Here is a 24,773-nt window from a genome sequence, read left to right as displayed (position 1 = left end):
TCTGGTACGGCTGCGCAAACGCTAAAAACATTAATTTATTAAAGTCAAATACAAATAGGGCAACAAGAGGAGTATCCCTCACTCTTCTTTTGTAAATCAATTCTGCACAGCAGACATGAGCATCTTCATCATTAATATGATTTGCCTGAGTGGCTGGACAGGACATATTAGAAAAAGAAAAAGAGTTAAAAGCTCTGTCACAAAAACAATTAAGGTCGTAAATTAAGATTATTGTATTGCGTGTCCCTACTAGGGTATTCAGTGAACTGGAGCCTATCCCAGTTGATACAGTGGCAGAATGAATGCATCATTTAAAAAAACACTCCTATCTTGCTTTTTGGATGAGGATGCTACATGCTGCCCCGCCCCCCCTACCCCAAAACCCCCTCCTTCCCACCCCTGTAATCTTTCCCTCCCTGGGGGTGTGAGAGTGGGGCGCAGTTCCATTTTGTACTAAGCACCAAGTAGTACTCTGAATGTGGGCCAACCAATAATTGTGAAAGGCAAAAAAAGAGGAGTTATCTATTCTTGCTATTTTTAATATATTATATTCGTAATACAGTTGAACTATAATACATGATAAATGTAGGAGTGAAAATATATGATGAGAAACAAGAAAAGAGCACTGTGCCTTTAAATCAGCCAGCATCTGGCAGGATGAGAGAGGGAAGTGAGTGCTGTGTGTGAAATGGTACCCGTAAATGACATCATGCTCGGCCAATCAGAAGCCTGGCCTGAGGTCTCTCCTCTTCCTCCGCCTCTCAGAGGAATCAGAGGAGTGTGTTGTGTGCTTGCTGATGCTGCTACCAAGCACGGCCTCATCCCATCAGGTACACTGTGTTTATCTTCACTTGTCGTTGTGTTGAACGTGGTATCCTTTGTGTATTTATTGTGTTGCTGTGTGGAGATTATGGGTGACAGATATACATGACGATGATACTTTCCGCTACGTGGATGTAAATACTCTTCAGTACATTAAGAAAACAGCTACATATTACTATACGACATGTCCAATTGATTGTTAGTTTCTGGTTATGTTGATATTACAATTGTGTTTTTCTTGTATTTGGTAATAGAACCATTAAAAATGAGGGGTGTACTGTAATGCACAGTATGCTAGTCTGCTAAACACAGACATATTGGAGGTGAAAATTCAGGGTTTTTATAAATCTTTAACTTCCTGTCTGAACATTTAACTCTGTCTCCGCTGCTTCAGACAGCCATGCTCCTTCAGAGAGGCCTCAACCTCCAGGTCACAGCAGGGGGACCAAGCACAGCGAGCGCAGCAATGCCAGGCAGATAATGTGCCCTACTTTTAATAGAACCGGCAAGCAAAGGTGGGTGTTCAAGCAAACAATACAAAATAATGTAGTTGTATACTAATATATATACAGTCGTGGTCAAAAGTTTGCATACACTTGTAAAGAACATAATGTTCTGTGTTGAGTTTCCAATAATTTCTACAACTCTTATTTTTTTGTGATAGAGTTACTAGAGCACATACTTGTTTGTCACAAAAAAAATTCATGAAGTTTGGTCCTTTTATCAATTCATTATGGCTCTACTGAAAATGCGACCAAATCTGCTGGGTCAAAAGTATACATACAGCAATGTTAATATTTAGTTACATGTCCCTTGGCAAGTTTCACTGCAATAAGGCGCTTTTGGTAGCCATCCACAAGCTTCTGGCAAGCTTCTGCTTGAATTTCTGACCACTCCTTTGGACAAAATTGATGCAGTTCAGATAAATTTGTTGGTTTTCTGACATCGATTTGTTTTTTCAGCTTCGTCCACATGTTCTCAATGGGGTTTAAGTCAGGGCTTTGGGAAGGCGATTCTAAAACCTTAATTTTAGCCTGATTTAGCCATTCCTTTACCACTTTTAACGTGTGTTTGGGGTCATTGTCCTGTTGGAACCCCAAACTGTGCCCAAGACCCAACCTCCGGGCTGATGATTTTAAGTTGTTCTGAAGAACTTGGACCTCCAAATCCCCCCTTTTCATTGTCCCATTTACTCTCTGTAAAGCACCAGTTCCATTGGCCACAAAACAGGCCCAGAGCATAATACTACTACCACCATACTTGACTGTAGGTTTGGTGTTCCTGGGATTAAAGGCCTCACCTTTTCTTCTCCAAACATATTGCTGGGTATTGTGGCCAAACAGCAACATTTTTGTTTCATCTGACCACAGAACTTTCCTCCAGAAAGTTTTATTTTTGTTCACGTGATCAGCAGCAAACTTTAGACGAGCCTTAAGGTATCACTTCTGAAGCAAGGGGCTTCCTTCTTGTATAGTAGCCTCTCAGTCCATGGCGAGGCAAAACACGCTTGACTGTGGAGACTGAAACCTGTGTTCCAGCAGCTTCCAATTCATTGCAGACCTGCTTTTTGGTGGTTCTCAGTTGACTATTGATCATCTTGACCAATTTTCTCTCAGCAACAAGTGATATCTTGCGTTTTCTGTGGCAGTGACAAAACTGTGCCATGCACTTTATACATACGAACAATTGGCTGCACAGTTGCTCTTGGGATCTTAGGCTGCTTTGAAATGGCTCCAAGTGACTTTCCTGACTTGTTCCAGTCAATGATTAGTTTTTTCAGATTTGTGCTGAGTTCCTTTGATTTTTCCATCACCGTGTTTGTAAACGAGTTTAATGACTGCATCACATGAGCCCTATTTAAATGGGCTCAGAGAAGTCGACAGGTGTCGTCAATCATAATCACTCACATGAAGTTAAGTGGCCATGCCATAATTTGATTTAATTGTAACTTTTCTACATTACCAAAATTGATGATGTATGTCGCTGTATGTATACTTTTGACCCAACAGATTTGGTCACATTTTCAGTAGACCAATAATAAATTCATAAAATAACCAAACTTCATGAAAGATTTTTGTGACAAACGAGTATGTGTTCCAATCATGCTATCGCAAAGAAACAAGAGTTGTAGAAATTATTGGAAACTTAAGACAGCCATGACATTGTGTTCTTTACAAGTGTATGTAAACTTTTGACCAAAATTGTATATATTGGGACTGTGAAGTGATTATTTTGGCATTGTTTAACTTAACTGTGCTACTTTAGTTGACGACATTGAATAAGTCAATTTTGCCAGCGTAGCTTTCTCCTCTGCTTCTTGTCAATGTAGCTAGCATTTATGCCAGCATGTAGCTGAGCTATCGCCGCAGCAGCCATCACTGCTCACAGAGGACTGCTGCTTGCTTTCATCTACAAGACACAAAAAAGTATTCAAGACACAAAAAAGTCTCCAAGACACAAAAAAGTCTCCAATATCCCAGGAAGTCATTAGAATTTGTCGCTAGTAGCTGTTTAGGTCGCCAAGACAATTGACAACACTGTCGAGTACATGTATCGGTTTAGGATGGTATTTTAAAATGAATGTGCACCAATGATACGAACAAGTTATGTTAGTTTTATCCAAAAATTTGTTTTGAAGCGAAATTGGCCGCTTCTCATTGTGATCACAGACTGTGTCACAGACTGTGTCACAAATGTGTGCGTCTTCCTGGTTAGTAAGCCTCAACCCGGAAGTGATTAGACATCATTCATATTTGATAATGCGATAATTTTATTTTTAGTATTCACATGTGTTAACGCGTTAAAGTTGACAGCCTTAACATATATATATATATCGTATTTCCTTGAATTGCCGCAGGGCATATAGTATGCGCCTGCCTTGAATTACTGCCGGGTCAAACTCCCTTCCCAAAATAATTAGCGCATGCTTAGTATTACCGCCTGGTCAAACTCGTGACGTCATGAGTGACACTTCCCCTGTCATCATTTTCAAAATGGAAGAGGCTGATTTCAATACCGGTAATTTGAAATCGCATAAAGGGAAGAAGATTAAAAGCTATTTACTAGGATTTAAGGTCCAAGCTTACATCACACTCAAATTTTTACTGCATGCCTTTGGTAAGTGCCGGAGTGAGAAGAGGTTTTAAAATAATTAGCGCATGCTTACCTTTACCGCATGCCTTTGGTAAACGCAGGAGTCAGAGGAGGTTTTAAATTAATTATCGCCCCGGCGGAAATTCAAGGAAATACGGTATACATATATATGTGTACAAAACACAATTTCCATATATTAGCCGCACCGGACTATTGGCCGCAGATATATACCGGAACAAAATATTTTGCACATGTTTATTTACATACCTTAATGACTGATAAAACAAAACAGAAGTCATCATCATGGACCCACGAGCTGCGGGAGCAAGCGGTCCAAAAAGCTAAACAAACACAATAACTCTACCTACAATCATGTTTTGGTGAATTGACTGAGGAATTTGTGAAATTGAAACATTATAAAAAGAATGCCATTGTAAGTAAATAATACTAACACGGATACTTGTAACATGTGTCACGACCAGAACAGGACTTTGAACACAGATGCAGGATTTAAATACAATATATTTATTTGATCAAGGGAAGGGGTCCAAAACGGGAGAAACAAAACAGGCTATAGAAACACAACTGATCTGAGCTCTAAACTAACAAAAATATCAATAACTCAAAACGCTCCGTCTACGGAGGGAAAAAGGGGCTCTGAACAAAACACTACTAAGTATAACAAAAGCCGCTCTTAAGGAGGCTATGCTAGGAAGATAATGTTACCTGACAAAACTTACAAATCAAATTACTCCCGTGGATCCAAAAAGGTACAAGAAACTTGGCTGTGGACAATGCTATGGCAGGGAACGCTGGAGGTACGCACATGCAGTAACGAGACACTCTGGCACAAGACAAGGGGAGGACGAGACATTTATACACATGAGGGAATGTGACACAGGTGGGTACAATCAGGCAATCAGGAGTGACATCAGACCAGTGAAAAAGGTGGAAGGGCAAGTGATCTGAAACGAGGGGGAGAGTTAACCTTTCAAAAAAAAAACAGGAAATGATAAGACCAGATGACACCAGACGAAAACCAGACCAGACTGTAAGCATATTTGCTAATGCTAACAATGCTAGCTTTATTACATTATGATAGTCTGTACAAATATGCATGAAAAGACTCCTGCTTACATCACACATGGGACAGATTATTAAGATTGATTAGTTTTAGTTATATTGTAAAACTTACAACCATTTTTTGGAGTGATGAATGAACAACACATACAAGTGGAAACGCTACAGATGAATAAAAGACGGAACAGCTCTTTTCCTTGCGGTTGAACACACTAAACAGAAGGAAATATAGTAGACATTCACCCCACAGCAACTGCAGTGAGAAAACTTGTCCAAAAGATGCGCCATAGCACAAACAATAACACCAATTTCAGTGTCTATGCTCATGTGTATTTTTAAAAAACTATTTGCAGTATGGTTGTTAGCAAGAAAAATCCATAAATTAGCCACACCGTTTTAAAAGATGCAGGGTTCTAAGTGTAGGTGGCTTATAGGCCACAATTTTTAATACACATATTCTTATTCCTAAATGATTTTCAATATGACTCACTTCCTCTTTCAAGGCAAGGATGGCAAAGAGAGATTACTTGGTGGAGGCAGCCAAGCAGATCCACATGGGTCTGGACAGCGAGGTCAACGAGGACTATGAGGCTGCTTTCAGTTATTACAAGAATGGCGTGGATTTACTGCTGAACGGGGTGCAGTGTAAGTACCGGAAATCCTTTTTGCACCAAACATCTCATTTAGGTGCAGTAGTAGCTCGCAAATGTTTGCAACTTTACGATAGAAAGCACAATATTTCTTTATGATGGCAAAATGAAACATGTTTGAAAAGGAGTAGGCGGAAGGATTATTAACATATTCATTCATACCACAACTCAAAGTCTCAGAAACTACTAATCATTTATTCAAAACTTGTGACTTGTAACTTTTATTATCGAGGAAATACATAAGAAGGTGTAATGGTGAAGCTTATAGAGATGGTGGATATCTTAGTCAGTAATAAATTGCTACATTGTAGTTTTTTTTCTTGACCATGGGATGCAGAGATGACAGGCAAGTGTATTAAAGAATAGCTTTTTATTTGTGTAAACACGGGTAACACAAAAAACAAAGAGCTAGGAAGTGCACAAAGACAAAACATGTGTGAAGCGCAAAGGAACCAAAGCAAGATGATCCAGCCCTGCCCATCGGACAAAGCTGGCATAAAAATAATTCTGATTTGCAACCGGTGTGTACTGATTGCCAATCAGGGACCGGTGAGCGAGACATCATTCTGAACATACAGTAAGTGTCGTGGTAAATGAAGGCAAACGGGAAGTGGAACAAAAAATAGGAGCGCAGAACAGGAATTACTGCGATGAGGTGGCGACTTGTCCAGGGTGTACCTCGCCCTCCGTCCGATTGTAGCTGAGATAGGGACCAGTGCCCCCCGCGACCCCAAAGGGAATACGCGGTAGTAAAATGGATGGATGGATGGAGTACAGGAAATATTACAAAATACAAGAAGCTAATGATAACTCTCATGTGAGATCTTGAAAATAAAGAATGAATGAAGAGTGAAAAGTGAAAAAACATTGGGCAGTCATAAATGAGCGCAGTATATATAAAACAAATACTTAATTTTAATAATAACAATCAATTATACGTGCAACTGTAATACGTACTACATAAACATTGTACTTGAGATGCGCTAAGACAAAATGATACACATCAGAATTGCAATTCTTATGTATGTAAAAAAAAAATCTACAAATATTTTTTTTTAATGTAAATATTTATTTTTTCAAAAAATTGATTAAAAAAAATTTACAAATATTTTTTTAGAATACATTTTTAAAGGACGTTTTCAGGCCATCTTTGCGTTTACTCACTGGGCGTATATGTCATAGCCAAGAGGAGCTTTGTAACCTATAACCTGTTTTTAAAAAATATATCGTAATTTCTCATACCAAATCAGATTTCAAATCAAATTGTCACTCCAAGAATCGAAATTGAATCGTGAGTTGTTGTAAGATTCACATCCCTTATACCGTTGTGATCAAAGTTATTCAACCCCCACACAATTTTGGTGTTTTAGCAAGTTGGACATCTATTCCGTATTTTGTTTATAGTCATATCAAATAAAGATGCGTCAAATAGACAAATGCAACTTGAATTACAACATTATATTTTGTAACATACCAAACAGTGTCATTTCTCTTAATATCTCATTGACAAAATTATTCAACCCCTTGAAGATCATAACTCTTAAAAACAGAATTTGAATAAGGTATTTTCAATCAGGTGTTGAAAACACCTGTAGATGTGATCAGAACCATAACGAGAAACAATTAAACTGATTGAAAAAGACTGTGACGCTCAGCTTCTTGTAGATGGTCAATGGGCGTAGTAGAAAGAGGATCCTGTGTACAACTGATGTCCGGTATTTGAAGCGTACAGTGGTTAAAAACCCCCGGGTAACAGCTGAAGAACTACAACAGGACATTGCAGAGGGGGGAACGCAGGTTTCGTCCCAGACAAAAAGGCGCGCACTACGAGATGAAGGCCTCCATGCCAGAACTCTCAGGCGCACCCCACGTCTGACTACCAGGCACAAGAAAAGAAGGCTCCAGTATGCCAAAAATCATCTGGACAAACCCCAAAGGTTTTGGGAAACTCTTCTATGGAGTGATGAGACAAAACTGGAACTCTTTGGCCCTATGAATCAACGTTATGTCTGGAGGAGAAAAAATGAAGCTTACAAAGAGAAGAACACCCTACCTACTGTTAAGCACGGTGGGGGGTCAATCATGCTCTGGGGCTGTTTCTCTGCCTCAGGTACCGGGAATCTCTATCGCGTTCAAGGCATTATGAATTTTATTTCCTACCAGGATATATTAGCTGCAAATGTCATGAAGTCATTGACGAAGCTGAGGCTTGGAAGTTGTTAAACCTTAATTTGAAGGATGTAATTACTGCCAAAGGGTGTTCTACTAAGTACTAAAGATGCATGCAACTAGGAGGTTGAATAATGTTGTCAATGAGATATTAAGAAAAATGTCCTTTTTTGGTATTTTGTAAAATACAGTGTTACAATTTAAGTTGCATTTGTCTATTTGACACATCTTTATTTGATATGACTATAAACAAAATACGGAATAAATGTCCAACTTGCTAAAACACCAAAATTGTGTGGGGGTTGAATAATTTTGATCACAACTGTAGTGAATACATAAGTACATAGCTCGGTTGGTAGAGTGGCCGTGCCACCAACTTGAGGGTTGCAGGTTCAATTCTCGCTTGTGCCATCCTAGTTACTGCCGTTATGTCCTTGGGCAAGACACTTTACCCACCTGCTCCTAGTGCCACCCACACTGGTTTAAATGTAACTTAGATATTGGGTGTCACTATGTAAAGCGCTTTGAGTCACTTGAGAAAAGCGCTATATAAATATAATTCACTTCACTTCATATACATAATGGACAAGGTTGCTGCCGGACTACCCAACATGCTTTGCGGACACCTGGGTTATACATTCCTAGTTAAATAATTTTTGCAGCACATAATCGTTGTTTTAACTCTCATAGTAGTTTGTTCATGTAAATGTGTTAACTCACTACATCTTATTCATTTTTGCTATTTACCATGAGTGAAGATGGTCCAGCAAATACTTAGTTACACACGTTCAATAAAAACAATACTCTGACAGCAGTTGTACTTCTATCCATTGTCTGTGTGATGCAAAGCAATATGATGATAGTTATTATTACTATTACAATAATGCACATCAATATTTCAAACCCTCCACTAATGAAACCATCTGTGTTTGTGTGACACATTGTGTTCGTGCAGTAGAGAACATGTGATTGGTACTTATGAACTAAAATATAAACAGGAAGTCCAACATATGGCACATAGGTTTATTTTGGACTCAGCCTGTGTCTTGCTATTACACAAATACACTGTGAGTAAAATTATCAGGCAAATCCATTTTAAATCTCAATACTGTGCATACTTTATCTCTTACTTTGGTGATGTTTATTTTTTTAATGAGTGAGGTTCATTTAAAAAAGTAAGCTGGTTACTTACGGAACAAATTACAATATTGCATACACTAATGTAAAGCATGTCACTTAGTAACTCCAAAACTATTATCAGCTCAGTTTTGATCAAAATTGAGTTACCAAAATAGTAATTTGTTCCGTAAGTAAGCTGCTTACTTACGGAACAAATTACAATATCGCATACACTAATGTAAAAAATATCACCAAGTAACTCCAAAATTATTATCAGCTCAGTTTTGAACAACATTGAGTTACTGGGTTTTGCCTTTGGACGGGAGGGCTGTGGTCTAAGGACAGCAACATCTTCTTTTCTCAAGGAAAATGGGTCTAAAAAGATATTTAACTGCCTCTGATGGTAAAAAATTGTCAAAAGTCTGGGAGAGAACATCCAACGTTTTGTGCCAATAGTCAACCACCTCAAAGAAGAGTTTTTCATTAAAAAATGGCACCATATTTGTCGTCCTATAATTGTGTAGATATTCTAAGAAAACCAAAACATCAAAACTTATGTAATATTCAACTTTAGTTGTCGAAAAAATTCCACTTACAGGACTTCATAATAGTGCACAAATGTGGTGATCAGACTGTTATTAGTCTCCCGCCCCCCCAGTCTGAATGAAGTTTGTCTTCCAGTGGATCCAAACAAGGAGCGTCGGGAGGCTGTGAAAAGGAAAACAACGCAGTATTTAAAGAGAGCAGAAGAAATCTTCATCACACACCTGCAGGACAACCTGGGGAAGGGGAGTTCTCATTTAGGGGTAAGACCATCAACCTGCCATGGTATTGAGAATATTTACTATCCTTCTTATTGTTAATGCTATTGCTAATTTACAATGGCTGTGTCATATATACGCATGATACTGATTAGCATGAGCAATTTTACATGGTGAGTTCCATCCCTCCTACCGCTTGTCGCGTGGCGGGGAGATGGAACCTATCCCATGACAAGTTCAACACCTCCAAATTTATTAATGAAAACTACAACTAAGACGCACGCTATAATCAAACAGCAGATGTGTAATAAGTACAATACTTACAGTATAGCACAAACAATTTTTAGGTCGCAACAAAAGACAAGACTGGCACATTTCACTTTGCACACTTGCAAATGAGACTCAGAAGTGTAAGAAAACAAGATATAACAAATGAACAGCACAGTTATTATCAGGTATCAAATATTGCAATAAAAATTATATGATTAATAAGTACTCAAAATTGATACCGCTAAGTACCAATACTGAATCTCAGGTACCGGAAATGGGTTCACATGTAAAAAGTAGCAAGACATAGTTGACTCACTTTTAGGCCACAGTAGTGAAACATAACCTACAAGTATTCCTGTATCATAACCCACCTACTTTTACAATTTTAAGGTTTAACTAATTTAACATCAATGACTATACCCAATTGGGTAGAACTAAGTAGAGTTTCATTCCAAAAAAAATACTCCAAAGTACGACTGTAGGCACTGACTTAGTGAAGATGTCAGCTTTCATTTCGTCTGATGGACATTAGTGGTTAGAGCAGGGGTCACCAACGTGGTGCCCGCGGGCACCAGGTAGGACGTAAGGACCAGATGAGTAGCCCGCTGGCCTGTTCTAAAAATAGCTCAAATAGCAGCACTTACCAGTGAGCTGCCTCTATTTTTTAAATTTTATTTATTTACTAGCAAGCTGGTCTCGCTTTGCTCAACCTTTTTTGAATTCTAAGAGAGACAAAACTCAAATAGAATTTGAAAACCCAAGAAAATATTTTTAAAGACTTAGTCTTCACTTGTTTGAATAAATTCATTTATTTTTTTACTTTGCTTCTTACAACTTTCAAAAAAGACAATTTTAGAGAAAAAATACAACCTTAAAAATTATTTTAGGATTTTTTAACAAATATACCTTTTTACCTTTTAAATTCCTTCCTCTTCTTTCCTGAAAATTTAAATCAATGTTGAAGTAAATTTATTTTTTTATTGTAAAGAATAATACATACATTTTAATTTAATTATTCATTTTATCTTCTGTTTTTTTTCGACAAAGAATATTTGTGAAATATTTCTTTAAAATAAAAATAAAAATATTCTGGCAAATCTAGAAAATCTTTAGAATCAAATGTAAATCTTATTTCAAAATCTTTTGAATTTCTTTAAAAAAAAAATTCTGGAAAATGTAGAAGAAATAATGATTTGTCTTTGTTAGAAAGATAGCTTGGTCCAATTTGTTATACATTCTAACAAAATGCAGATTGGATTTTAACCTATTTAAAACATGTAATCAAAATTCTAAAATTAATCTTAATCAGGAAAAATTACTAATGATGTTCCATAAATTCTTTTTTATTTTTTTTCAAAAAGATTCAAATTAGCTAGTTTTTCTCTTCTTTTTTTTTGTTGAATTTTGAATTTTAAAGAGTCAAAATTGAAGATAAACCATGTTTCAAAATTGTATCTTCATTTTTTTCCTGTGTTCTCCTCTTTTAAACCGTTAAATTAAGTGGAGTTTTTTTTAATCATTTATGCGTTACAAAAAAAACTTCTGTAAAAAATTTACGACGGAATGACAGACAGAAATACCATTTTTTTAAAATACATGTATAGATTTATTTATTAAAGGTAAATTGAGCAAATTGGCCATTTCTGGCAAACAATTTAAGTGCGTATCAAACTGGTAGCCCTTTGCATTAATCAGTAACCAAAAAGTAGCTCTTGGTTTCAAAAAGGTTGGTGGGTTAGAGTGTGTGCCCTGAGATCGGTAGGTCCTGAGTTCAAACCCCTGCTTAGTCATACCAAAGACTATAGAATTGGGACCCATTACCTCCCTGCTTGGCACTCAGCATCAAGGGTTTGAATTGGGGGTTAAATCACCAAAAATTATTCCCGGGCGTGGCCACCACTGCTGCTCACTTTTCCCCTCACCTCTCAGGGGGTGAGGGTGATGAGTCAAATGCAGAGGATAATCGCACCACACCTAGTGTGTGTGACATTCATTGGTACTTACTTTATAAAACTGTAATTGTTCATTCTACACACATCCAGAATTGTAATGATAACACATGTCTGTGTGCTTGTTCTTGAGTGGTTAACGGGAGGCCTCGCTTTTGAAATGACTCCAGGTATAATGTTGGTGTAGATTCATTCTAAGATCACTCAGAAGTCATTCCGGAGCAGTCTGGGTTAGTTTGACATATTCAGCATCAGAAGATAAGAGTGTGACAGTTGATTGTTTCTTACTTAACCGACTCACTGCTCCTCTTCCAAAGAGAAAAACATTAAGGGTTTCATCAATGACAAACGCCTTGATCTCCTCCCCAGTCAGTCTGAGAATCTAATCAGAGCTCCAGACTCTGACCATTCGTACTTGACAACAAGACTCATTGTCCTGAATTATTTTCCAGTGTTTAATAGGCGTCATTTGGCACTTACAGCTTGTGCTGTAATGAATTGATTAACGTGGACCCCGACTTAAACAAGTTGAAAAACTTATTCGGGTGTTACCATTTAGTGGTCAATTGTACGGAATATGTACTGAACTGTGCAATCGACTAATAAAAGTATCAATCAATCAATCAATGCTACATCAGGTCTTGTGACCATTGCAGCATTAAACAAACTGCTTAACATTGATTGATAAGTAAGTGCTTGAGTTCACGCTCACAGGCTTTCTGACACCATCAACTTGTTCCAGCTTCATATTTGTATCAGCTGGAATTGCACATGGTTTTGCATTGTCCATTCCGTACTTTAGAAGAATGCTCTCAATGACAAAGAAACACACACATCTTTTCATGGTCTTGGACAACAGAGAGTCCCTGGATTTAGTACAGCTCAACCGTGTCCTTCTATTTCTACCTCTTCTTAAAGTGACTTCATGCTTTCTGTTGACTCTTAACTCTAATCTGTTTCTGTTCAGTAATCAGAATAAGGTCATTAACATACAGAGCTACATCTCCAACTCTTGACAAGACCTCACAATGCGATGGTGAACTTTGCTCAAAGCCTATCTCATTCATGACCTCTGTAAAAGTTTTGCTGCAGAAATGAAGGGGATGTTTCAATCCATACATCGATTGTTTTTAGTTTGCAGACTAAGTGGTTTAATGTACCTCTCTGGCTGCTCCACGTGAATCTCCTCTTCCTGCAGTAATTACAGCCATTTGGTGCCGGTGCAGATTATTTTGGACAGCAAAGACAACAAGGTACGAACTGATCTGAATTGTGGTACCAATGCCACAAGTAAAAAAAAATCATCATAGTCAGCACCAGACCTCTGTGGGTATTCTTGGCAACATGTCTGCACTTCTATATCTTTCTATACCTCAATCACTGTGATGCTTGACTTTGAATAACCATCTTGAGCCTAAAACCTTTCAATCCTTTGGCAAGTCTACGAAATAAACTATTGTCAACTTCATATCTTATACTTTTGCTCTGGATTCTACTTTTCCCCCCAACTTTAATAGTTAATCGAACCTTCTTTCCAACAATCGTAACTTTTTTAAGCTGGACTTATTTTCTCTCGTGGTTCACTTTCATTTCCTCCATGAACTGGTGTTGACATGGCAGATACACCACTACCAGCACCATAATCATCTGCATGCACTCTCTTTTTCTCTTCTATTAGTGCTTCCTGAACAAACTGCAGTGTTAAAATGTCTGTTTCTGTAGTGCAGAGATAACTGTAACTTTGCTTAGTGGTTGGCAACTAAACAGTTATCAATTTGGTCTTCTTTTGCAATGTGAGTGCCTATTGCTTCTCCTAGCGAGTGGTCGGTTCATTTATTAGTTTTAAATGTTCTCTAAGGCAGTGGTCCCCAACCTTTTTGTATCCGCGGACCGGTCAACGCTTAATAATTTGTCCCGCGGCCCGTTGGGTGTCCTTTTTTTTTCTTTTTCTTCTTTGTCATGAAAAAGGGAGGTTTTTGTCAAGAAAAAGGGAGTTTTTTTTGTGGTTGGTGCACTATTTGTAAGTGTATATTGTGTTTTTTATGTTGATTTAATAAAAAAAAATAAAAATAATTTTTTTTTTTTTTTTTTTTTTTTTTTTTATAAAAACTTATTCTGCGGCCCGGTACCAATCGGGCCACAGCCCGGTGGTTGGGGACCACTGCTCTAAGGGGCAGCGTAGCTCAGATGGTTCAAATTGAATTTCTACCATCCTAGTCACTGCCGTTGTGTCCTTCACCCAATGAGCTTCCATTGCCAGCCACACATTAGCTTAATTAACCTCTTAAGGCCCAAACTGTTTGTTTACATGCTTTTTTTTTTCTTCGCTCTTGGGGCTCATTGGACCCTAATTAGAATAAAAACTAAAAATCATCTTTTTATATGATGTACTTAGTCCATAAGTACACAAATGTGTACTTCATGTGTAGTGACATGCAAATTTTTATTTTTACACTTTTTTTTTTACAAATTCCATTGTATGTTATAATCTTCTGACACCACCATATAGCAGTATAAGTGTCCATATGTCGACATTGGACCCCAATTCAGTAGTGTACACAATTTTGGAAATAGAAGCTAAAAGGTGCTGTCCACGCATGTGGCCACTAAGGCCTTTAGAAGTTTTAATGTAGACAGTGGGTTTCTCAATATAAAATTGCCTTGCTTCACTACAGAAAAAGTGCTGTATAAATATTTTTCCCCAATAAAGTATTTCTTCTTGAGAAATACTTTTGGAATTTTGCCAGTGCCTTACGTTAGCATCCACAACCTGGCTATCTCTTAGCATGCACCATAGATTTTTGCATTCAACAAGTGTTCCACCTGAAATTTCCATAGTGTCCAATTTTCTTGACGGATCAGCTTTTTTTCCACATCACCTTAATTAAGTCACACACATTCCGTGTAATAGGAATTACACTTTTTGTTCAATAAAATTTGAGTTTGTGGAGAAAAACTGTTTGTTCCTGTAATGGTAATTAAACATCGTTTGTACTGCAACACTGTTGTTATGCACAAATTTAAACATAACTGTGTTTTTTACGATTTCTGTAATGGTTGTGTTAATCTGGATCCTGAGGGTGCAGAGACAGCAGGAGAAGTGCAAGGAAAAACCCTCGTATTCGGGGGAAAAAAACAGAAAAAGTGCAGCAGGGAAGTGCACAGGAAGCATAGGGCAAGCAATGCAACAAGTCGAGTACAAATCAGGAGAGCAAAAAAAAAACAAAAAAACACATGACCCAGCTTCCTGCAGTGGACAGGGCTGGAATAAGAAGAATTCTGATTGCCCATCAGGGACCAATTTGTGTCCTGAAAGCATGGGACACGAGAGAGACAGGGGGAAAAAGAAACTAATAATTACTGCCATGAAAGATAACACCAGTCTTTTACATTAACGCGACAGATACAGATTTAAACAATTTGATTTGAAAATGTTCCTAATTTGGGTCACCACTTGTCACTAGGAGTTGAGGGTGGGCCCCACAGGTCAACCAGTTTAGGACTAATGCTCTATATGACATGAGCGATCAGTTAAAAAAAAATTAAAAAACATTCAGCAAAAAAGCTGGTCTAGTATCCTCCATGTGATTGATGCATTCTGCTGTTTTTAATAATCTACTCTGTATAAAAAAGAGAGTAAAGTGTTATCCTGTGGTCTTTATGAGAAGAACACTGTTTTTTTATGGACACGCTGCAAAAACACTTCTCAGATCTTCTTGTTTTCAAGGGACAATAAAAACATTAATTCTCTCTTTGACGATCCTTTATATGACAAGAGCATTTGGTTGTTTTTAAAAACCTACTGAAAAAGAAAAAAAAAAGAATCGCCTTTAAATGACAAAACTAGTTTTAAGTTAAAAAAAAAAAGGTAGTTGAAGACCAATAATGTCTAACCAGTGTTGCTTTATCTAGCACAATGGTTCTCAACCTTTTTTCAGTGATGTACCCCCTGTGAACATTATTTTAATTCAAGTACCCCCTAATCACAGCAAATAATTTTTAGTTGAAAAGAAGAGATAAAAAAGTAAAATACAGCACTATGTCATCGGTCTCTGATTTATTAAATTGTACAACAGTGCACACTGATGCTCATTTGTAGTGGTCTTTCTTGAATTATTTGGAAAAAAAGATATAAAAATAACTAAAAACTTGTTGAAAAATAAACAAATGATTCAATTATTAATAAAGATTTCTACACATAGAAGTAATCATCAACTCAAAGTGCCCTCTTTGGGATTGTAATAGAGATCATCTGGTTTCATTTCTTCACAAAAAAAAAAATATTTAACATCAATATTTATAGAACGTGTCCACAAAAAAATAGCTGTCAACACTAAATATTGCATTGTTGCATTTTTTTTTCACAGTTTATGAACTTACATTTATATTTTGTTGAAGTATTATTCAAAAAATATATTTATAAAGGAATTTTGAATTGTTGCTATTTTTAGAATATTAAAAAAAAATCTCACGTACCCCTTGGCATACCTTCAAGTACCCCCATTTGAGAACTACTGATCTAGCATACTTAAAATACTGTTGTTGTGTTTTGCATTGTGATTTGTTGTCTTTATTGTGATCTATTATCTATATTTTTGACCAGGGCTACAGCAGTCTGAGATTCCGCCCAGTAAGACATTTAAGTTCTCCTGTAGAAGATCTGGAGATGTGTAAGGTGGTGGGAGTCAGTGATAAGGTATGTGAATAATCAATGGTTTCACATGTCTTAATACAATAATAATCTTTGTTTTGTTGCATAGGTCCTAGTGGTCCAAAGTATGGTGAATAAAGAGACTTTTGTTGTAAAGGTGAGTGTTTATTTATTTTAATAGTTAGAAAAATGCGGTGTTTAAAAATCACTGTTACTTGTTTGCAGTTTAATATGTGACATAACAGTGCTTCCACCATATTTCACACATGATGTGGTTTGCTCGTTTGGATCATGAGCCATTCATTTTTCCTTTCCATCATCATCCATCATTTTCTTGTCCCACTTGGGGCGTCGGGGGCTGCGAGAGCCTTTCGCAGCTGCATTCGGGCGGAAGGCGGGGTACACCCTGGACAAGTTGCCACCTCATCGCAGGGCCAACACAGATAGAGACAACATTCACATTGAAATTCACACACGAGGGCCAATTTAGTGTCGCCAATCAACCTATCCCCAGGTGCATGTCTTTGGAAGTGGGAGGAAGCCGGAGTACCCGGAGGGAACCCACGCATTCACAGGGAGAACATGCAAACTCCACACAGAGAGATCAAATCCAGGACTTTCTTATTGTAAGGCACATGCACTAACCCCTGTGCCACTCTGCTGCCCCCTTCCATCATTCAGACACAAATTGACTTTAGATTCAGATGACCTTCTCAGACCTACAAACCCTGTTTCCATATGAGTTGGGAAATTGTGTTTGACGTAAATATAAACGGAATACAATGATTTGCAAATAATTTTCAACCCATATTCAATTGAATGCGCTACAAAGATAATATATTTGATGTTCAAACTCATAAACCTTGGGGTTTTTTGCAAATAATCAACTTAGAATTTCAAGGCTGCAACACATGCCAAAGTACTTGTATAAGGACATGTTCACCACTGTGTTACATCACATTTTCTTTTAACAACACTCAATAAATGTTTGGGAACTGAGGAAACTAATTGTTGAAGCTTTGAAAGTGGAATTCTTTCTTATTCTTGTTTTATGTAGAGCTTCAGTCGTTCAACAGCTGTTGTATTTTACGCTTCATAATGCGCCACACATTTTCGATGGGAGACAGGTTTGGACTGCAGGCGGGCCAGGAGTGTACCCGCACTCTTTTACTATGAAATCACGCTGTTGTAACACGTGGCTTGGCATTGTTTTGCTGAAATACGCAGGGGTGTCCCTGATAACGTTGCTTGGATGACAACATATGTTGCTCCAAAACCTGTATGGACCATTCAGCATTAATGGTGCCTTCACAGATGTGTAGGTTACACATGCCTTGGGCACTAATACACCCCCATACCATCACAGATGCTGGCTTTCGAACTTTGCACCTTTAACAATCCGGATGGTTATTTTCCTCTTTGTTTCGGAGGACACCACGCCCACAGTTTCCAAATATAATTTGAAATGTGGACTCATCAGACCACAGAACACTTTTCCACTTTGCATCAGTCCATCTTAGATAATCTCGGGCCCGGCGAAACCGGCGGTGTTTCTGGGTATTGTTGATAAATGGGTTTTGCTTTGCATAGTAGAGTTTTAACTTGCACTTACAGATGTAGCGACCAACTGCAGTTACTGACAGTGGTTTTATGAAGTGTTCCTGAGCCCACGTGGTTATATCCTTTACACACTGATGTCGGTTTTTGATGCAGTACCACCTGAGGGATCAAAGGTCCATAATATCATCGCTTATTGATTTCTCCAGATTCTCTGAACCTTTTGATGATTTTACGGACTGTAGATGGTAAAATCCCTAAATTCCTTGCAATAGCTCGTTGAGAAATGTTGTTCTAAAACTGTTCGACAATTTGCTTACAAAGTGGTGACCCTCACCCCATCCTTGTTTAGGAATTACTGAGCATTTCATGGAAGCTGCTTTTATACCCAATTATGACACCCACCTGTTCCCAATTAGCCTGCACACCTGTGGGATGTTCCAAATAAGTGTTTGATGAGCATTCCTCAACTTTATCAGTATTTATTGCCACTTTTCCCAACTTTTTTGTCACGTGTTGCTGGCATCAAATTATAAAGTTAATGATTATTTGCAAACAAAAAAATGTATAACAGTTTGAACATCAAATATGTTGTCTTTGTTGCATATTCAACTGAATATGGGTTGAAAATGATTTGCAAATCATTGTATTCCGTTTATATTTACATCTAACACAATTTCCCAACTCATACGGAAACGGGGTTTGTACTTCTTACCAAATTCTTACCATATTTTACTTACTTCTTACCTTCTTGTTTTACTTACTTCTTACCTTCTTGTTTTACTTACTTCTTACCTTCTGTTACTGTTTACCTACTACTTACCTTCTCCTACTTACTTATTGCCTACGTTTTACCTTCTGCTTACCTTCTCTTACTCACTTCTTACCATTTCTTACCTACTTCCTACCGACTTCTTACCTATCTTGTCTCTTACCTTCTTGGAGTTCGATCCACAGTGTTGACTTTAAAACCCCCTGCTCTACACTGAATGATGTGAAGGCAGGAGGGCCCATAAACAAGCTGCAATTAAAGGCCAGGCAGGTTTGTTGTGATGTTGCATCACGGCAAAATCCCTGAAAGACTTTGTGCAAAGACTATTCGGCTTAGGAAAAACAATAACAGCTTTCTTACTTGAGAATATGGTGTGTTTTTTGCAGAGTCTGATGAAGTCCAGCTGGGAGAGCAGAGAGCAGCCAACCATCATCCCTCAAGGAGTTCCCTACATGGTAAAGCTGCTCAGGTATTACGTCAGTGAGGACACCGTTTACCTCCATCTGGAACATGTCAAAGGTCAGAAACAATTTCAGGTGTAAGTAAAAACATTTATAGTTTTTCAGACTTCCTGTTCTGTTTGTTTTGTCCAAGGTGGAAGGCTCTTCTCCAAACTGCACACGCTGAGGAAGGAGAGAGCAAAGGAACAACCAGAATGCATCTCTCCCTGTCAGAATAACATCAAGATGAAGAGCAGCTACACTTCACCTGCAATCTGCACAAACTACCAGTGCACCGTCAGTGTGGAAAGCGCTTCTCAGAAGCTGAGCGACGAGAGCCCGGACGTGGACGAGCCAAGGACCTGGGATGAGACTCAGCGGCGTCTGGAGAGCTGCGGCACACACTCCTACATCGAGGAGACGGGCTGCCTGCAGAACTCCCGCTCTGCAGCATCATTTTACAACAAGCTGGAGCGTGGGACTCTGCTCTCTGGTCCGGCCAGAGCACAGGTCAGCGCCAGCATTCATCCGCCAGCTCCGACTTTGTGTTTGCACTCCTCTCAAACTCAGGACAAGCTCGCTCTTCCTCTGTCCTGTGTGCGCATCAGCCAAGCTCTGGACACCATGTCAGAACAGCAGGACAGTAAAGCTGGAGTTGGACTATTAAAATGCAGCTCGGATTTTGAAGTGGCTTGGAAAGCTGCTGATCCAGCACTGGGAGGCGAGCAAGCCAGCCAATATGCAGTCACAGACAACCAACCTCGTTCTAGTCAGAACTCGTTTAGAAAAATTGAACCTCCAAACAGTAAAAGTCACACGTTGAGCTCCTCTCCCGCCATTTTGCATCTCCCCCTTCATTGCCAAACGCAAATCCACGGAATGGCATCGTGGGATACCACCGCCTATTACCAAGCAGCGGACCAGGTGACATACTTGGATAAAAAGCCAGCCCGCAGCAGTCCCACCTTGGAGGATAAAAATGGAGTGGTGGTCCTGAGTAGCACAGACCAAGCAGTGTTCTCAGACCACAGGGACCCACGGACCACCTCAGGAAGCTCCTGGCCTTTCTCTGCTAGGAAACAAACAGAGATGAAGCCCAGAGGAGAAACAGGGCCAGGTGACGTGAGAGAAGGTATAGAGGAAGCCTGTGAGATGATCAGCCCAGGACAGGTGGTCCCTGCACCGTCAGAGGGGTCTTTTTCCAGCTGGTACTCCCCTCGCCTCCTTGGTGCCCAAAAGAGAACAGAGCAGTCACCAGTCAGCACTGAGGAACAAGGAGACGACCAAATCATTGAGGTGGACGGATGGTGCCACCTCCCTCGGATCAAATCCTCAGATAAGTCGAATCACTGTGCCTGCTGGGGGCTCCCTGAATCGGAGGTGCGCGTGTGGGGGGCTCAGATCCTGCTGGCCCTGGAGAGTCTTCATCAGCAGGGCATCGTATGTCGGGACCTCAGCCCCAGAAACGTGCTGCTCACCAGCAATGGTCAGTGTCATAGGTTTGATTTATTAATCAATAATACCTAAAGTATATCTATTGATATCATTGTTAATGAAATTTGTATGTATATTCTACAGGGAAGGTGTGTTTGACTTTCTTTGGGCAGTGGAGTGAGGTTCAGTCAGAGATCAACTCCAACGCCATGGAGCAGATGTACTGCGCCCCAGGTAACAACCTTGGGTATGCTGCCATCTAGTGGCAATTTGTGGTTTGACATGCTATGGAAAAGGGCGAGTTCCACAAACCAGTGCCATTTGCAAAATAAAATATATTTAAAGGAATTGTAATAGTTATGATAATAATTATTACAATAACAGTAATAGCAATAGTGATGATAAAACTACTACTATTATGACTACTATTACTAATAATAATAATAATAATAATAATACAAATAATGGTAATAATCATCATTTAATTTAATAAGAAAAATAAAAAAATTTTTGTTAAGTAAAGTGTCCTGCACATTGATCCGATTAATATTAATACCAGCAATAATAATTGTATTAATAATAATGTAATAATAAATGAATACATGATCATTGAAATGAATAACGGTAAAATATTTTTTTTTTTCAAGCAAAGTGTCCTGAACATTGAATTGATTGCATATTTTATGAATTCAATTTAAAAGATTAATTGAAAACACTGTTACCGATTCCTGCTTTCTTAATTGAGACTTTGAAATATCATCATTTAAATCTTGGAGCTATGTTAGATTTTTTACATACAATAATTGTTACCCTTTATCCCAATTAGTATAGTTTCTTTTACAAAAAACCAAAACAAAAAAACAATGCAGTTAAGATTCACACTTCAGTCCTGTCCTTTTACACTCGGTCTAGCAGATAATGTTTTAACAGTTGTGGCACATTCGAAGAATTGTATTACTATAAAAAAACAAAAAAATATAAAAGGTGTTATTATAGAGCAAGCAAGTCTAGTGTAACGAGAACAAGAAATGTTTTCTCTAATAACAAAAAGCTGACATGCAGGGTGTGTTTTTTTTTTATTTAAAAAAATCTATATTTTGAAAATGAAAAATATCAATATGGTCCATGTCCTTTAATTTATCAGTGTTTTTCAAAGGTTTGGACACTACATATTTATCAGATCCGCTGCAGGCCATGGGACTGGGAATGCAAAAAAAATAATGTTAATTTTTTTCTGTATATTCAACTACAAACGACGTTTTGCATATGAGTTGGGAAATTGTGTTTGATGTAAATATAAACAGAATACAATGATTTGCAAATCATTTTCTACCCATATTCAATTGAATGCACTACAAAGACAAGATATTTGATGTTCAAACTCATAAACTTTGTTTTTTTTTGCAAATAATCAACTTAGAATTTCATGGCTACAACACGTGCCAAAGTAGTTGGGAAAGGACATGTTCACCACTGTGTTTCATCACCTTTTCTTTTAGCAACACTCGATAAACGTTTGGGAACTGAGGAAACTAATTGTTGAAGCTTTGAAAGTGGAATTCTTTACCATTCTTGTGTTATGTAGAGATTCAGTCGTTTAACAGTCTGGGGTCTCCGCTGTCGTATTTTACGCTTCATAATGCACCACACATTTTCGATGGGAGACAGGTCTGGACTGCAGGAGGGCCAGGAAAGTACCCGCACTCTTTTTTTTTACGAAGCCACGCTTGTCTTGCTGAAATAAGCAGGGGCGTCCATGATAACGTTGCTTGGAATACAACATATGTTGCTCCAAAACCTGTATGGACCATTCAGCATTAATGGTGCATTCACAGATGTGTAAGTCACCCATGCCTTAGGCACTAATGCACCCCCATACCATCACAGATGCTGGCATTTGAACTTTGCGCCTATAACAATCCGAATGGTTATTTTCCTCTTTGTTCTTGAGGACACCATGTGCTCTGTTTCCAAATATAATTTGAAATGTGGACTCGTCAGACCACAGAACACCTTTCCACTTTGCATCAGTCCATCTTAGGTGAGCTCGGGCCCAGCCAAGCCGGCGGCGTTTCAGGATCCATCCATCCATCCATTTCCTACCGCTTATTCCCTTTTGGGGTCACGGGGGGCGCTGGCGCCTATCTCAGCTACAATCGGGCGGAAGGCGGGGTACACCCTGGACAAGTCGCCACCCCATCGCAGGGCCAACACAGATAGACAGACAACATTCACACTCACATTCACACATTAGGGCCAATTTTAGTGTTGCCAATCAACCTATCACCAGGTGCATGTCTTTGGAAGTGGGAGGAAGCCGGAGTACCCGGAGGGAACCCACGCATTCACGGGGAGAACATGCAAACTCCACACAGGAAGATCCCGAGCCTGGATTTGAACCCAGGACTGCAGGAACTTCGTATTGTGAGGCAGACGCACTAACCCCTCTTCCACCGTGAAGCCCGTTTCAGGATATTGTTGATAAATGGGTTTGGCTTTGCATAGTAGAATTTTAACTTGCTCTTACAGACGTAGCGGCCAACTGCAGTTACTGACAGTGGTTTTATGAAGTGTTCAAGAGCCCATGTGGTGATATCCTTTACACACTGATGTCGGTTTTTGATGCAGTACCGCCTGAGGGATCAAAAGTCTGTAATATCATTGCCTACGTGCAGTGATTTCTCCAGATTCTCTGAACTTTTTGATGACCGTAGATGGTAAAATCCCTAAATTCCTTGGAATAGCTTGTAGAGAAATGTTGTTCTAAAACTGTTCGACGATTTGCTTACAAAGTGGTGACCCTCACCCCATCCTTGTTTGTGAATTACTTAGCATTTCATGGAAGCTGCTTTTATACCCAATCATGGCACCCACCTGTTCCCAAATAGCCTGCACACCTGTGGGATGTTCCAGATAAGTGTTTGGTGAGCATTCCTCAACTTTATCAGCATTTATTGCCACCTTTCCCAACTTCTTTGTCACCGGTTGCTGGCATCAAATTCTAAAGTTAATGATTATTTGCAAAAAAAAAAATGTTTTTCAGTTTGAACATCAAATATGTCGTCTTTGTAGCATATTCAACTGAAAATGGGTTGAAAGGATTTGCAAATCATTGTATTCCGTTTATATTTACATCTAACACAATTTCCCAACTCATATGGAAACGGGGTTTGTATATTTAAACTCTAACAACAGGGATTACTGTTTTTCATTTTCCTGATGGAACTCTCCTGAAGGAATAAAGTACAATATATCTATCTATCTGTCACACCTATGGATCATGTTTTGTTTTGTCATGTTATGCTTTGATTTTGGACATTCAGTCACGTTTTGCACTTCCTGGTTTTGTTTGTTTCCATGCCAACCTATTAGTTTCCACCTGGTCCCCTTAAGTCGCGCCCCGATCCTCAGCCTCTCACACCTGTTTTCTATTACCACAGCCAGTACTTAAGTTATTTGCTTTCTGTTCATCATTCTGGGAACTTTGCTATTTGCATTCTGTTTAATGCCTTCACGATTACCTGCTACACAACCTGCTATCCATGCCCCTTGTTTCGGTCACAGTAAGTCTTTTTGTTTTAGTTGTTCATAGTTCTGCCACAGTGCAAGTTTAAGTTTATAGTTTATCGTCTTTCATGCCATCCAACAGGTGTTTTGTTTTCCTGTTTGTATTTTTGTAGCCAAGTTTTGTACCTCTTTGTGAGTGCCCTTAGTTTATTTTTGTATTTAGTATTCCAAATAAACCATGTACTCACCTGGCTCGTCCTGTAATCCCTCTGCATCGAAGGAGTAAACCAAGTCCAAGTTCAAGCCTGACACTATCTATCCATCTATCCATCTATCCATCTATCCATCTATCTATCTATCTATCTAGCTAGCTATCTATCTATCTCTACTGTGATGAGGTGGCGACTTGTCCAAGGTGTACCCCGCCCTCCGCCCGAATGCAGCTGAAATGGGCTCCAGCACAGTCCTGTTATGTAAATTTATTTTTTATGTTTGTTTC

At 38.7% G+C, this 24,773-nt stretch overlaps 1 protein-coding gene across 3 annotated transcripts in view; it reads left to right on the top strand.

Annotated features, from left to right (window-relative positions):
* The first annotated feature begins 762 nt into the window (after positions 1 to 762).
* The window catches only part of rps6kl1 (ribosomal protein S6 kinase-like 1), a 36,863-nt gene continuing 12,852 nt past the window's right edge, over positions 763 to 24,773 (top strand). Inside the window, exons 1-9 of one of the 3 annotated variants that reach the window (XM_061895385.1) lie at positions 763 to 830; positions 1,217 to 1,337; positions 5,499 to 5,640; positions 9,615 to 9,739; positions 16,517 to 16,609; positions 16,674 to 16,721; positions 19,280 to 19,412; positions 19,488 to 20,819; positions 20,912 to 21,001. In XM_061895385.1, coding sequence (XP_061751369.1) covers positions 5,505 to 5,640; positions 9,615 to 9,739; positions 16,517 to 16,609; positions 16,674 to 16,721; positions 19,280 to 19,412; positions 19,488 to 20,819; positions 20,912 to 21,001 — 1,957 coding nt within the window. In that variant the 5' untranslated portion in view covers positions 763 to 830; positions 1,217 to 1,337; positions 5,499 to 5,504. Of the gene's footprint in view, positions 831 to 1,216; positions 1,338 to 5,498; positions 5,641 to 9,614; positions 9,740 to 13,047; positions 13,167 to 16,516; positions 16,610 to 16,673; positions 16,722 to 19,279; positions 19,413 to 19,487; positions 20,820 to 20,911; positions 21,002 to 24,773 lie in introns of those variants that run through there. The other 2 variants (XM_061895388.1, XM_061895386.1) reach the window with 2 other exon arrangements.

This window comes from Nerophis ophidion, linkage group LG03, assembly GCF_033978795.1.
Source record: "Nerophis ophidion isolate RoL-2023_Sa linkage group LG03, RoL_Noph_v1.0, whole genome shotgun sequence".
In the NCBI taxonomy this organism is placed as follows: domain Eukaryota; kingdom Metazoa; phylum Chordata; class Actinopteri; order Syngnathiformes; family Syngnathidae; genus Nerophis; species Nerophis ophidion.
Note: the sequence above shows the minus strand (reverse complement) of the source record. Positions and strands in the feature narration are given on the sequence as shown.